This window comes from Oryza sativa, chromosome 5 (assembly GCF_034140825.1).
Source record: "Oryza sativa Japonica Group chromosome 5, ASM3414082v1".
In the NCBI taxonomy this organism is placed as follows: Eukaryota; Viridiplantae; Streptophyta; class Magnoliopsida; order Poales; family Poaceae; genus Oryza; species Oryza sativa.
In genome coordinates this window covers 24,491,889-24,505,881 of record NC_089039.1, presented here as the reverse complement: position 1 = coordinate 24,505,881, position 13,993 = coordinate 24,491,889, and the positions used below count along the sequence as shown (strand labels likewise).

The window sequence follows — 13,993 nt, the reverse complement described above, 5'->3', positions numbered from 1 at the left end:
AGTTCCTCCAGATCGAGGGCGAAGAACCTCACTTAGCGCCCCCGGCCGAACCGGCAAAGGGGGGCCTGCGCGGTCTCCCGGTGAGGAGCCCCACGCTCCGTCAGCCGCCCTCGCCTCTGTGATCTCGCGGCTAATGCTGCGAGCACCAGCCTCGAGGAGGCGCCCCATCTCGACCTGGAGCTCCTCCCAGGTGAGGACGGCAGCCGGCGGACCACGACCAGCCACGAGATCGCTGGCTAGGCCGCTAGGTGTCGCCTCGTGGCTCCTGGGCACGACCACGACATCCGTCGAGGCCACAGCAGGAGACGCGCTGGAGGTCCCCCTAGACCCGTCTTGCACCGCCTTCGCCCGCGCCGCCCTGCGAAAGGCTGCAATTGAGACAGACTACAAGAGTTTGACGAAGTCACGAAACCTCAAATTCATTCACTTACTTCTCGCCGAGCGTCACAAGCCGCTGCCGTCGCGGAGGCGGGGGAGACGCATCCGAGGCCTGGAGTATAACGTATATGAGGTGAGGTGGAAGTTTCCCGACTATGCGATGAAAGACCAGGAGAGCTTACCGAGGGGGTGGGCGTCTTCCGACGATGTCTGATCACAGAGGAGAATTTCCTCCCCTTTTTCGGAACATTGCCATCACTCGTTGTGGCAGCAGCGGCAGCAGCGTCAGACGCCTCCTTGGCGACTTTCTCCTTCAGCGACGTCGCCACCTAATGGTCCACGAGCGGCCCGATGATATCAGTTAGAGGGAGAGCCTACACTTCATGAAGTCATGATGTGATCCCGAAAGAAAAATGCAAAAGGACCGCTGAGTGCACTTACATAGTTGGCAGCTTCGCGCTCGGCTGCCCCTTTCTCGCAAAGGGGGACGGGGACGTTGCTCGCCGTTGTTGGGCCACTGATCATCAGTTGGCTGACGCGGCACTCCACGGTTGCGCTGTCCAAGCCTGTAGATCGAGACCAGAATTCGATAAGTCGGGAAGAACACGCACATAAGGGAGTCAATTTAACTAAAAAAAATACCCCGAGGAGAAACCCGGGTCGCGTCCTCCGGCCCAGAATAATCAAAGGCTGGGTGGGCCCGAGCCTGGAGCGGCTGGATCCGCCTATCAATGAAGTCGGCAGCGACTTCATACCCCGACAATCCCCGTACTCGGAGGTCATCAATGATATCGATGAAAGATTGGAGGGATGGGGTCAAGGTGGATTTGGCGGTCCAAGATGAAATCTTGTCTGGTTGCTCCTCAGGAACAATAAAGACCGGATCCGAATCTTCTATCTGAAGATAGAACCACCTCCCCCGCCATTTGCTGTGAGATGAGGGGCACTAGAAGGGGGGTGTATCGCGACTTCAGGCCATCCCGAAGTCGGAAACCGACACATCCAAACACCTTTTTAGGTTTCATCCAGCGCAACTCATAGTAAAAGCGGAAGAGGTCAAGAAACGGCTCTACCCCAATGTAGGCCTCACAAAGATGCGAAAAGATACTCAGGAAGGCGACGGAATTGGGTTTCAAATGGAGCAAGGAAAGGCCGTAGAAATTCAAGACCAAGAGAAGAAATTCAGAAGGCGGAGGAAGAAAACCACAGAGAATAAAGTCCTCGATCGCAACCATGCGACCCAGGACAGGCTGGGGTTCAGTACCTCCTGCTTCTCTCTCCATGGTTCCGCGACTGGGAAGGGCGCCATCCTCCTGCAGCTTCTTCAGCGATGCGCTGGTAGAGGTAGACTTGTCGAGATCCATTGCTGCCGGGGATCGCCGGAGAAAGGACCGAGATGAGCTAGCTAGGGTTTTTGTGGGAGCGGAGAAGACGAGGGACACTTGGAGGCTGGAGAGTTTTTTCACAACAGGCGGACTTCAAATTGGATCCCCAAAACTCCCTTAAATAGACGCACTTCCGACGGTGTGAATTCTAAGGAAAGGAGAGAGATGGCCGCCGGAAATTTCTGGGTCTGTTACGCGCGGCAGTTTTTCGGACTTCAATTTAATTCACTCATGACCGTTGAGCTTCACCTGGCGTTGTCGATCACTCCTTGTCTCTCGGTCCTCACACCGAGAACGATGACAACCTCGACATCAGAAGTCGCGATCGGTTTTGCGAGTTCATTTAAGTAGAAGTCGGGGGCTACTGTCAGGGTTACGGGTAAGGTATACCCTCTACCCTTCGATATACGTCACATATCGATATGGTATACTTACGCGTATATGGACGTTTTCGGCATACGTTAAGGAAATTCATTATGGAGTTTACAGATGGAAGGAGTCCTACTCGGATATAAATGGGTCGTCATTGTATCGTACCGGGTCCGATGTCTCCGAGTTCTACTTGGAGACCAGTTGACATGCGGTATAAAAGGGACCCCCCGGGAGGACCTAAAGCATCGAATCTTACCGCCAACACATCCACCACAGCCTACGAAGCCGGAGCCTACAGGAGCCAAGTCGCCGGGTGATCTAGTCGAATCAACTCGACTACGATCTCATTGGTATCGTCGAGTTCCACTATTTCCTTTGTAATATGTGGTTTCCATCATATAATCCCATATCAACTGGATTAGGGCTATTACCTATCAAGGGGCCTGAACCAGTATAATCTTTGTTTTCTGCCTACTCGATGTCGTATTACGTAGATCCTTGTACCAGCGTACTCCAATACCCTCTATATCCGGTTTACGGATATCCCCCGTCGACACCCTCCGTCCCACATTATATGGGATTAGGGGTTAAAAGCGTGTCTCATAATATAAGGGATCGGGTAGGCAGAGTACTAATCCAAACCGACATATAAGAATTGTTTTTTTAAAAAAATATATTTCAACATCGTATTGCAATACCTTCGAAAGAATTGCTCAGGATATATTGAGATTGACGAAGTCACCATAGACATCTTGCTATCGACGGGTGCATTGCCTTATCACTAAAAAAAATAATTAGCCGTAAATTCGAGCACCCGTGTTAAATCTAGAATTTAAACCTGGAGGGCCAGTTCGACCACAAGAAACCTAAAGTTGAGTTACGCTCACTTCGCAATCCACAGTAATACATACCAAGCTTGCTCTGTGTAAGCACAGTTTTTTGAACACCCTACACGATGGTCTTTAAAAAAACGCTACCTTCATCAAAATTTTGACATCAATTAAATGATCATGTATTACCAAAATTTTGACAATGCCTAATTTTTGACCGAATTTTAAGTTAACAACATTTCGCTAAATTCACATAGGAAAAAATACAAGTTACAAAAGTCCAAAAGGAGACCGTGGATGACGACTACCTGGCACGACATTGGGCCACCACCGCCAACCCTCCCAACCACTGCCAGATGGGACGCCAATACACAGCTCAGCACCCACCCCCAAAAGTCCAAAAAAACCCAGCCAATTCGCTCATTTCCATTGGACGCAGCCAACTCCGCGTCCGCAAAGAAACTAGTCTACGCCGCCGCCTCGCCAACCTCCCCACGCCGGCCACCGCCGCACGGGCTCCGGCGACGAACGAGGGCGCTGCTCTCGAGCGCGATGGGGGGCCGGAAGCGCGCGCTGCTGGTGGGCATCAACTACCCGGGCACCAAGGCGGAGCTCAAGGGGTGCCACAACGACGTGGCCCGCATGCGCCGCGCCCTCGTCGACCGCTTCGGCTTCGACGAGGCCGACATCCGCGTCCTCGCCGACGCCGACCGGTCGGCGCCGCAGCCCACGGGGGCCAACATCCGCCGGGAGCTCGCGCGCCTCGTCGGCGACGCCCGCCCCGGGGACTTCCTCTTCTTCCACTACAGCGGCCACGGGACGCGGCTGCCGGCGGAGACCGGCCAGGACGACGACACCGGCTACGACGAGTGCATCGTGCCCTCCGACATGAACCTCATCACAGGTGATTGCTCCGCGCGCTGCTGTCTACATTTTTTTTGTCGTCCTGCTTCGGAATTGGGGATCGAATAGGCGAGATTTGAGAGGGACGTTGTCCGATTGTTACGTGACATGACTTATGTTCGAATCGTGCTCAGTGTGCTATATGAAAAAAAGTTGAATTTGATGGGTTATGAGGCGACTTAAGTTTTGGGATCTAATGGGCCAACCACTAGTAATTTTGCTACTGAAATGGACAAAAAGCTGAATTCAACAACACCAAAGATTCCGTATGATAGTATTTGGTTTCTTTTCTGAAAATGTTGATTATGTTTCTTTTAAATGTGGAAAATGTTAATATTTCGAGTGCATAGAACCTCCATGCTGTCTATAAACCAAAGTTAGTGTACATCACACATTTCTGATACAATAATTATATCTATACCTGCTATCCCAACTCCCAAGTTGGTTGTAGGTGAGTGGAGGGAAAAGCCTGAAGCCGAACTAACACTTGATCAGAAGGCTCTGATTCAGATCAATTGAACCAAAATGCCCTTTTAGCCACAAACAATTAGCCAGGCCAGATTAGAATTTGCCACTTGGTGTCCTGCCTGGTAAATTTAGGTAACTTAGAATAGGATATGCTCTTCCTGTGATTCCTTCTTACCGTTAAGTTATGATTTGATTGTTCTACCTCTGGTTTCAAAATTTTAGGTAGCAAGAAAAAAATTATCAATCTTATTCACTGAGATAGAATAGTGGCTTACCTATCTTTTTTGAACGGAAGTAGCTTACCTATCTGATTCTGTTGTCAAGAGCATACATCAATCTTTGGTAGAGTAGTAGCTCATCTATCTGATTATGTAGTTAAGAGCATTCATCAATCTTGTTCACTGATTCACTGAAGTAGATTAGTAGCTTACATGTCTTATTCTGTTGTCAAGAGCGTCCTGATTTTCTTCTGTACCCTGCAGACCAAGATTTCACAGAACTCGTTCAAAAGGTCCCAGATGACTGCTTATTCACCATAGTATCTGACTCCTGCCACAGCGGTGGTCTACTTGACAAGACCAAGGAGCAGATTGGGCACAGCACCAAGCAGAACCAGGCCCAGCAGATCAAGCGAGAAGAACGTTCTGACTCTGGCACCGGCGGTTTCCGATCCTTCCTCAAAGAAACCCTCAAAGAAACAGTCCGGGACGCGTTCGAGTCTCGAGGAGTTCACATCCCTCACCAGAGCAGCCGCCGCAACGACGACGAGGATGAGGAGCCACACATGGGCTCATCCTCCCATGGTGGCGATCGCATCAAGAACCGGTCATTGCCCCTCTCGACGTTGATTGAGATGCTCAAGGAGAAGACCGGCAAGGACGACATTGACGTTGGCTCGATCCGGATGACGCTGTTCAGCCTCTTCGGTGACGACGCGAGCCCCAAGATCAAGAAGTTCATGAAGGTCATGCTGACCAAGCTCCAGGAGGGCCAGCACGGCGGCGTGATGGGCTTGGTGGGCGCCCTGGCGCAGGAGTTCATGAAGGCTAAGCTGGAGGGCAACCAGGAGGCGGACGCCCTCGAGCCGGCCATGAAACAGGAGGTGCACAGCGTCCACGAGGCGTACGCCGGCACGACGGCGAGGGTGAGCAATGGCGTGCTGATTAGCGGGTGCCAGACCGACCAGACATCGGCGGACGCCACGACGCCCAAGGGCGTGTCCTACGGCGCGCTCAGCAACGCCATCCAGACCATCCTGTCGGAGAAGAGCGGCAGGGTGACGAACAAGGAGCTCGTGCTGAGAGCGCGCGAGTTGTTGTCCAAGCAAGGGTACACCCAGCAGCCTGGCCTTTACTGCAGTGACAAGCACACCAGTGTGGCCTTCATATGCTGAGAGCCTGGAACATCAGCTGTGCTGCGTGGATTGCTACATATGCGAGAATCTTCCCTTTCCCCTTTGATGTTTTACATTGTTATGGAGTATGGAGTCTATTTGTTTTTTAAATGAAAGACAACATGGAGAGTGGTCGACTGTTAATATCAAGAGAAGATGTTACAAAATGACAGTAAAATAATCACCAAATCCCAGCCACCGGGAAATGCGATTTGTTTGTCATCACGGCCACCATTTCACTGTCAGATCCCCGGTGGTCTCCATCAGTCCACCACAAAAAACATGTTGCTAAAAAGGCTGTAGAATGGCAGCCTCCAGCCAACCTGGTCAGGCACTCAGGCACACCAGCCGATCTGCCAGTGTCGAGTGGCATCACTAGCCAATACAAGAAAGCGCGCGCCCTGGCAGCGACGATCACCTCGCGCTACCGCACTCATCACTCATCAGAGCTCCACCAACCCACCACAAAACTGCCACTCTGCCAGTGCCAACCTATCGGAACGGCAGCTCGCCGCCCCACCAACCCAAACCGGTGTCCCGGCAGAGTGCACACACCTCGCCGGCTCGCCGGTGCTCACAGCCGCGGTGGCGATTGATCGATCACATCGCCGGCGACGAACACGACGATGGGGCGGAAGAGAGCGGTGCTGGTGGGCATCAACTACGCCGGCACGGAGGGGGAGCTGAAGGGCTGCCTCAACGACGTGGCCCGCATGCGGCGCTGCCTCGTCGACCGCTTCGGCTTCGACGAGGCCGACATCCGCGTCCTCGCCGACGCCGACCCGTCCACGCCGCAGCCCACGGGTGCCAACATCCGGCTCGAGCTCGAGCGGCTCGTCGGCGACGCGCGGCCCGGGGACACCCTCTTCTTCCACTACAGTGGCCACGGCTTGCAGCTGCCGATCGAGACCGGCGGTGACGACGACGACACCGGCTACGACGAGTGCATCGTGCCCTGCGACATGAACCTGATCAAAGGTGATATCGGAGACAAACACCTGATCTCTCGCTAACACCCAGTATATATGGCTATCACTCATTTGACACGAGAGCTGGATGATGCAGACCAAGATTTCACGGAGCTCGTGCAGAAAGTCCCGGATGGCTGCCTGTTCACCATGGTCTCCGACTCGTGCCACAGCGGCGGGCTCATCGACAAGACCAAGGAGCAGATAGGGAGCAGCACGAAGCAGAGCAAGATCCAGCAACGGGAGAGAGAGTTGCGCCGGCAGCAAGCTCCCTCTCCCGGCACGTGCTCGTGCGCCTCCCTCCTGCAGATCGCGCTGCGCCATCTTCCTCGCCGCGGTGGCCAACGGATCATCGGTAGCCGCAGCCGCGATGGCGTGGGAGAGGATCAACCACCACGCTCGCAGGCAGAGCTGCTGGCCGCCGACGCGACGCGCGCCGGCATCAAGAACCGGTCGCTGCCGCTCTCGACGTTCGTGGAGATGCTCAGGGAGAGGACCGGGAAGGACGACGTCGGCGTGGGCTCGATCCGGACGACGCTGTTCCACCACTTCGGCGACGACGCGAGCCCCAAGATCAGGCGGCTCGTGAATGCCATGCTGGGTCGCAGACACGGCAGCGCCACGGCGAGCGAGGAGCACCCGGATAAAGCTAAGCCAGAGCGCGTCGACGGCGAGGGCGAGGCGGCGGCGGCGAAGCAAGGGGCGCCGGAGACGAGGCCGTTGCCGCGCAACGGCGTGCTGATCAGCGGGTGCCAAACCGACGAGACCTCGGCGGACGCCACCACACCGGAGGGCGTGTCGTACGGCGCGCTCAGCGACGCCATCCAGAGCGTCCTCGCCGAGGAGCGCCGCGGGAAGGTGACCAACATGGAGCTCGTGCGGAGAGCGCGGGAGCTGCTCGCCAAGCAAGGGTACACTCAGCAGCCTGGACTTTACTGCCGCGACAAGCACGCCAACGTGGCTTTCATATGCTAAAAACTTCATCTCGTGTCATCTTTATGCGATAAATTTTATTTCCCCGTGTTATTTAGTATCTCTTGGTGCCTTTTTTTTTATCATAGCACACGCAAAAAAAACCAAAAAATAGCATAAGAATTTTTCGCTTTCGATCAGAAGCACAGGCCACCGATTTTTCTTCGCCCCATAGCACTTCAGTCAGGTTTGTAGTTAACAGCATTACACTGAAGTATGAAAAAAAATTGTTGGACCCATTTGCCCTTCGTCTTCCTCGCCTTAATCTCCCATTCTGTGTCATCTCGTTCTCTTTATTCTTTGTCTTCACCAAACCCTAGCTCTCGCTCCCCATCCGATTATACACCATGTGGAAGACAGAGTGTTCAACGGGAGCTCTCGGGTCGGTGCCCACAATGACGGCGCTGGCGTCGTTGCCAAATGGCAATGCGTGACGAGGGTGTCAAGGTGGGCCTTGTCGGGGGCGGCGAACACTATGAGGAAGACCTCCGTGCAGGCCACGAGCACGCGCGCCCCGTGGTTGTTCTCGGCGATGTCCTTGGTGAGGCGAAGCGCGCTGCAGCTGGCGGAGCAGCCGTGCATGTAGAGGATGGTGCGTTGGACGGTGGCACGGAGGCCGAGGAGTGCCGCGAGCCACTCGTCGGTCCCAAGGGAGTGGGCGCCGGCGTTAGTGGAGACAACGAGGTGGGTGATGTCCGCGGTGGGGTGGCCCCACTTGGTGATTACCCTCACCGCGGTGGCCATGGCTAGCTTTGGCACGCGTTCTTGGTGAAGTTGAGCCGAGCGTCGAGAGATGGAACGGCGCGGTCGAGGAACTCTGGATGGCCGGCAATCATCTCCTCCATGTGGCTCATATGAACCAAGGCATGAAGGCAATATGGTCTTTCTAACTCTTGACTAACAACTAACCAGTTCACTGGAACGATGACCACGACGGAAGTGTTACGGGGTGAAGAAAAACCGGTGGCATGTGCTTCTAATCGAAAGCGAAAAATTATTGTGCCATTTTTTGTACCGCTTTCTTTCCTATGTTATGGATCGAATTTTCTATTTTTTCCCCTCCAGTTTAACATATACAACACAAAATAATACTCTTGCTTCCTGCATTCTCAGCTAAAAAGAAAGGAAGAAAGTTCAATTGCACTTTTCTTACACAGCCTTGTAAAAAAAATGGCATACAAAATTAACAGTCATGTGGGTGTCAGGTTGATCAAGCAGTAAACAATAATCATATACTCCGTAGCATGTTCCACGAGATGTGCTATGGTAGTATGCTGTGACAAAGAATATGCCAATGACAAATTGATAAATCCCTACCGCTGAACTGGCCTCGAGAAAAAAAAAGTGTTTTGTCTAAAAAAAGAGAAAAAAATTGTGTTCAACGAATCACACGAAAATGGACAAGTTTTCTCCAAACTCCGATCGATCGATTCGATCACACGGATCACACAAAAAAACAACGGCGATCACGGAAGGCAGCAAGCCCCACACGTCGCCGTCGCGGCGATCACCGCCGCCTCCTCCCCCACACAACCACCGGTATCATCGACCCCCACCTCCCATCCCAATTCCCAAGTTCCCAACCTCTCGCCAGCGATAAGCAAATCTCCCCCTCCCCCCTCTCGTCCACAAAACCCTCTTTCTTTACGAACCCCCCAACCCCTCGTCCCCCTCCCGCCTCCCACCTTCTCCGCGTTCCAGCCTCCGCGCGCGCTCCCTCGTCCTCCCCCAATGGCGTCCGCGGCCGCGCCGACCACGTCCTCGCTCTCCCTCGCCGCCAGGCGCGCCGCGGCGGTGGGGCCCGCCGCCGCGTCGCCGCTACGGCGCGGGGGGCTGGCGGCCGGGTGCCAGCCGGCGCGGTCGCTGGCGTTCGCGGCGGCCGCGGACCCGCGGCTGGCGACCCACGTCGCGTCGCGGTGCCGGCAGGCGGCGTCGTCGTCCTCGCGCGGGACGCGCGCCGTCGCCACCATGGCGAAGAAGAGCGTCGGGGACCTCACCGCCGCCGACCTCGAGGGGAAGCGCGTGTTCGTGCGCGCCGACCTCAACGTCCCGCTCGACGACAACCAGAACATCACCGACGACACCCGTGTCCGCGCCGCCATCCCCACCATCCAGTACCTTATCAAGAACGGTGCCAAGGTCATCCTCTCCAGCCACCTGGTAAAGCCTCCGTCCCTCATCTTTTTCCTCAATGTAACGCTACTTGTCACAGATATACAATGCAGGATCTCAGAACCTGCGGGATGCCAGTCGCTGTGATCTCATCTGATTCCATGGGATGATTGTTGTGCATAGTGTCTTATTAGGCACGAATTTTTCTTGTTGTGCTGTTTGAAAGGCTAAAATTGGTTATCAAATGTTGTTGCAAATAATCTAGCAAAGTAATATGTGACCAATCTTTTTACTCGTTGCATATGAATCAATTGTGATCTTATTCGTTTTCTCCTATAAATGTGCAGGGTCGCCCAAAGGGTGTTACTCCCAAGTTTAGCTTGGCTCCCCTTGTACCGCGATTGTCTGAACTTCTCGGCATACAGGTTTCTGCGTTACTGTTATTTCTAATTGAATCTTTACGGGCTAATTTGATCACACTGATTAAACCATATTTGTATTCGCAAACAGGTGACTAAGGCAGAAGATGTTATTGGACCAGATGTTGAGAAATTGGTATCTGAATTGCCAAATGGTAGTGTTTTGCTCCTTGAAAATGTTAGATTTTACAAGGAAGAGGAGAAGAATGACCCAGAGTTTGCCAAGAAGCTTGCCTCCTTAGCAGATCTCTATGTCAATGATGCATTCGGAACAGCCCACAGAGCACATGCATCAACTGAGGGAGTTACCAAGTTTTTAAAGCCTTCTGTCGCAGGATTCCTTTTGCAGAAGGTTACTACCGTTTCACCTTACATTTTCAAGTCTGATGCTTGAAATTTTTGAAAGCTATACCTAGACCAGAAATTTTAGAGTACCCTTTCTTTTCTTTCAAAAACAATATAAAGTTCTGAGCCTCAATGTTTATCATTAATTTAAATCACAGGAGCTTGACTACCTTGTTGGAGCTGTTTCAAGCCCTAAACGCCCATTTGCTGCCATCGTGGGTGGTTCAAAGGTGTCATCCAAGATTGGGGTTATCGAATCCCTTTTGGAGAAATGTGATATCCTTCTTCTAGGTGGTGGTATGATCTTCACATTTTACAAGGCACAAGGACTCTCTGTTGGTTCTTCCTTGGTTGAGGAAGACAAACTTGAGCTTGCAACATCTCTCCTTGCAAAGGCAAAAGAAAAGGGTGTCTCCCTTCTGTTGCCATCTGACGTTATCATTGCTGATAAGTTTGCTCCTGATGCTAACAGCCAGGTCTGTTATGTTTTATTCTTTTGTAATCACTGATGATGATTATCATAGATATTGTCTAGTCGATAACTTGATATAGAGCAGCTCAAAGTTTGGTGAAGTGATATACTGGACCTGACCTTGACTTTGAATTGTTCTACAGGTTGTTCCAGCATCTGCTATTCCTGATGGTTGGATGGGTCTGGATATTGGTCCAGATTCAGTCGCGTCATTCAGCTCTACCCTGGAAACAACACAGACAGTCATTTGGAATGGACCTATGGGTGTCTTCGAATTTGACAAGTTTGCAGTAGGAACTGAGGTGATGGCCTGTGCCAATGCTCTCATTCGGTTTGATTACAGATGGAATTGCCAAAACAAACTTAACGGAATTGCGAAAACAAGCTTAACTGTGAGCTCTCTTTTGCAGGCTATTGCAAAGAAGTTGGCAGACCTTAGCGGCAAGGGTGTTACAACCATTATTGGAGGAGGTGATTCTGTTGCCGCTGTTGAGAAGGTGGGAGTTGCAGATGTTATGAGCCACATTTCAACGGGAGGTGGTGCTAGCTTGGAGCTGTTGGAAGGAAAGGAACTTCCTGGAGTCATTGCACTTGATGAAGCTGTCACTGTGGCCGTATGAGGCTAAGTTTCATTTTGTTGCATCTTCTTCATGTACCATTCTAAACTTGCTATATTCTACTCCTTTCTCGCACCTCTTCAACCACTCGAAATGTAAGAGACCAATGTTTTATAGAGATGCTGGAAATCGTTTGAATAACTTCCCAGCATTTTGTGTTTGTTGGATATACCTTACCTCAGGAAACATAATTATCAATACCTTACGTTGTTTCCCCCAGAACTTTCTCTCATCATCTTTTTTTTTTCTTTTGCTAATTTGCTGGGTAAGTATGTTTTATTTGCGTTTTTTTTTCTTTGGCAGAGAAGCAAACTTTAGGGTGCCTGGGCAGTCGACTGTTGAAAGTAGATGTATCCATTGAAAATTAGTGAATCATGGCATGGCAGGAGTTCATGCTGGATTCCGGAACAAACAGACACCTTGGAGATTTTCATAATCCATTGTGAGCATTTGATCATGTATTTGCATGCTGGATGCGCACACTGGATTCAGCTCAAAATTCAGATGAAGGGTGTGCAACCAGAAACTGATCACTGAAAGTGAAACATCATCACATTTTATGCCCATGAAATTTCTTCAAGATATTTGCATTAACCATGGACATTTGAGCATTCATGTATAAACTCCTGTCACATCTATATACTTCAACAAACTCCGCATCGGATCTGGACGTGCAGTGCTTCCAATGATCCAATCAATGTTCATCCTGCCGCATCAGAATTCAGACAAACCTCATCACTACATTTTTCTTCTGGTTGTCGAGCCATGAGTTCATTAGTTTGGATCGCAGATTTTGTGGTGTCGAACGCTCAAAACTCTCTTAATAAAACGTGGCATATTTAAGCCGATTCCAGTTCATCAATGCCTGTATCAGCAATTGGCTGCTGCGCCCCACGGCAGCAGAAACTCGGATCATGAATCGGACTAGGAATCCAGTACTCTAGTATGCTCTTCCTCGTCCGACTCTGACAAGAAGACGGCCCTCCGTTTCCTCTATATACCTGGATTGTCCCGTGCATCCACGGATAGCCATCGCAATTTGGCGAGCACTTCTCGGTCGCAAGAAAAACTTCAAAAATTCTCGTGCACCGGCTCGATTTTGCAGCCCTCGAATTTCACTCGACAATCGAAGCCCTCTTGGTGTTTTCTTGGGTTTTGGAGAAAAAGGCTATAAATCCCTGCTTTTGATAGTTAATTTGTTGATGTTCTTGCACGGATCATCAAGTACGGCATCAAAGATGGCGAGTTGGGGTAAGTTGCCGTCGATGGTCCATAGTAAAACTCCCCTTTTCCTTCTCGATATCACTTTTTTTTATCAAACTGTAATTTTGATCCATTTTTTGTTCTGACATTGCCCGTGCGTTTCTCGCTGCAGATGACGATGAATTTTCCGATGAGGAAGAACAGTCTATGGGAAAAAGGCTTTGGGAGGACGAAGACGCCGGCGACGACTTCGCCGCGGTGAAGGACACGTGGGACGACGACGACGACGTTAAACCTGGGAAGGAGACGGCCGCCACGGCGGCGAGCACGAAACCTCCTGCAACCAAAGGGAAGAAGAGCCAGGCCAACGCGAAGGCGAAGGCAGAAGCAGCAGACGCAACACCGAGTGAAACCTCTACCTCGAATGCCGCTGCTGAGATAGCTCAGAAGCAGCCTGACGACGACGAACCCATCGAGAAGTTCGTCCCAAAATCGGAGAAGGAATTCGCCGAGTACGCCGAGCGCATCGCGAAAGATCTTCTTAGACCTTACGAGGTATTTGCATTCTCGTCTCATATTCTTGTCCGTGAAATAATTGCAAGGAGAATTTGGGGTCTAATGTTTGGTTGTTTCTTTCTTCGTTTCAGAAAAGCTACCATTACATTGGTCTTATGAAGGCGATGAACAAGCTCGCCGTGGCGTCGCTGACGTCGACGAGCGTGAAGGAGATCGTGTCGTCCATGACGACGGTGGCCAACGAGAAGCTCAAGGCCGAGAAGGCGGCCGACGCCGGCAAGAAGAAGCCAGGGCAGAAGAAGAAGAGGCTTCACGTCAACAAGGCCGAAGGGCAAAAGTTTCGTGATGCTGACGACGACGACGACGACGATTGTCTATCATCTTAACTCACAAAGAGCCTCACAGTGAATGACAGACCTGCTCTGTTGTTCTGTTCTTGTGTCGAGATCCAGACTTAGTTGATTTCTGTTGGTTTTAATGTCAACTTAGTTGATTTCTATTGTTTTAATGTTTGATTTCTGATCATACATAAGTGTTCAGATGATCCTTTATGCCTCCTATCAAGTACCTACCATGCAAAATTTGCATGCGTTTCGTTCCAAAATATATCAGCTCTCCTCTGCATCCTGTGACCACAATC

General features: G+C 51.4%; 5 protein-coding genes across 5 annotated transcripts; 4 read left to right on the top strand and 1 right to left on the bottom strand.

Moving 5' to 3' along the window:
• Positions 1-3,383: 3,383 nt before the first annotated feature.
• Positions 3,384-5,951, top strand: LOC4339206 (metacaspase-5). Its single transcript, XM_015781907.3, has 2 exons — positions 3,384-3,869; positions 4,819-5,951. Exons 1-2 carry the CDS (start codon positions 3,518-3,520, stop codon positions 5,727-5,729), a joined length of 1,263 nt encoding a protein of 420 aa, XP_015637393.1. The 5' UTR covers positions 3,384-3,517; the 3' UTR covers positions 5,730-5,951.
• Positions 5,952-6,224: 273 nt separating this feature from the next.
• On the top strand, positions 6,225-7,742 carry LOC4339205 (metacaspase-6). Its single transcript, XM_015781908.3, has 2 exons — positions 6,225-6,707; positions 6,795-7,742. Exons 1-2 carry the CDS (start codon positions 6,356-6,358, stop codon positions 7,670-7,672), a joined length of 1,230 nt encoding a protein of 409 aa, XP_015637394.1. The 5' UTR covers positions 6,225-6,355; the 3' UTR covers positions 7,673-7,742.
• A 106-nt stretch (positions 7,743-7,848) lies between these two features.
• On the bottom strand, positions 7,849-8,413 carry LOC107280987 (bisdemethoxycurcumin synthase). Its single transcript, XM_015783169.1, has 2 exons — positions 8,087-8,413; positions 7,849-7,878 (listed from the first exon to the last, which is right to left on the bottom strand). The coding sequence occupies exons 1-2, from the start codon at positions 8,411-8,413 to the stop codon at positions 7,849-7,851; spliced, it is 357 nt and encodes a 118-aa protein (XP_015638655.1).
• Positions 8,414-9,345: 932 nt separating this feature from the next.
• LOC4339204 (phosphoglycerate kinase, chloroplastic) lies at positions 9,346-11,849 on the top strand. Its single transcript, XM_015783924.3, has 6 exons — positions 9,346-9,829; positions 10,129-10,206; positions 10,292-10,552; positions 10,704-11,021; positions 11,161-11,319; positions 11,428-11,849. The coding sequence occupies exons 1-6, from the start codon at positions 9,401-9,403 to the stop codon at positions 11,635-11,637; spliced, it is 1,455 nt and encodes a 484-aa protein (XP_015639410.1). The 5' UTR covers positions 9,346-9,400; the 3' UTR covers positions 11,638-11,849.
• A 27-nt stretch (positions 11,850-11,876) lies between these two features.
• Positions 11,877-13,957, top strand: LOC4339203 (uncharacterized). Its single transcript, XM_015783926.3, has 3 exons — positions 11,877-12,885; positions 13,010-13,392; positions 13,485-13,957. Exons 1-3 carry the CDS (start codon positions 12,837-12,839, stop codon positions 13,737-13,739), a joined length of 687 nt encoding a protein of 228 aa, XP_015639412.1. The 5' UTR covers positions 11,877-12,836; the 3' UTR covers positions 13,740-13,957.
• The last annotated feature ends 36 nt before the right edge of the window (positions 13,958-13,993 follow it).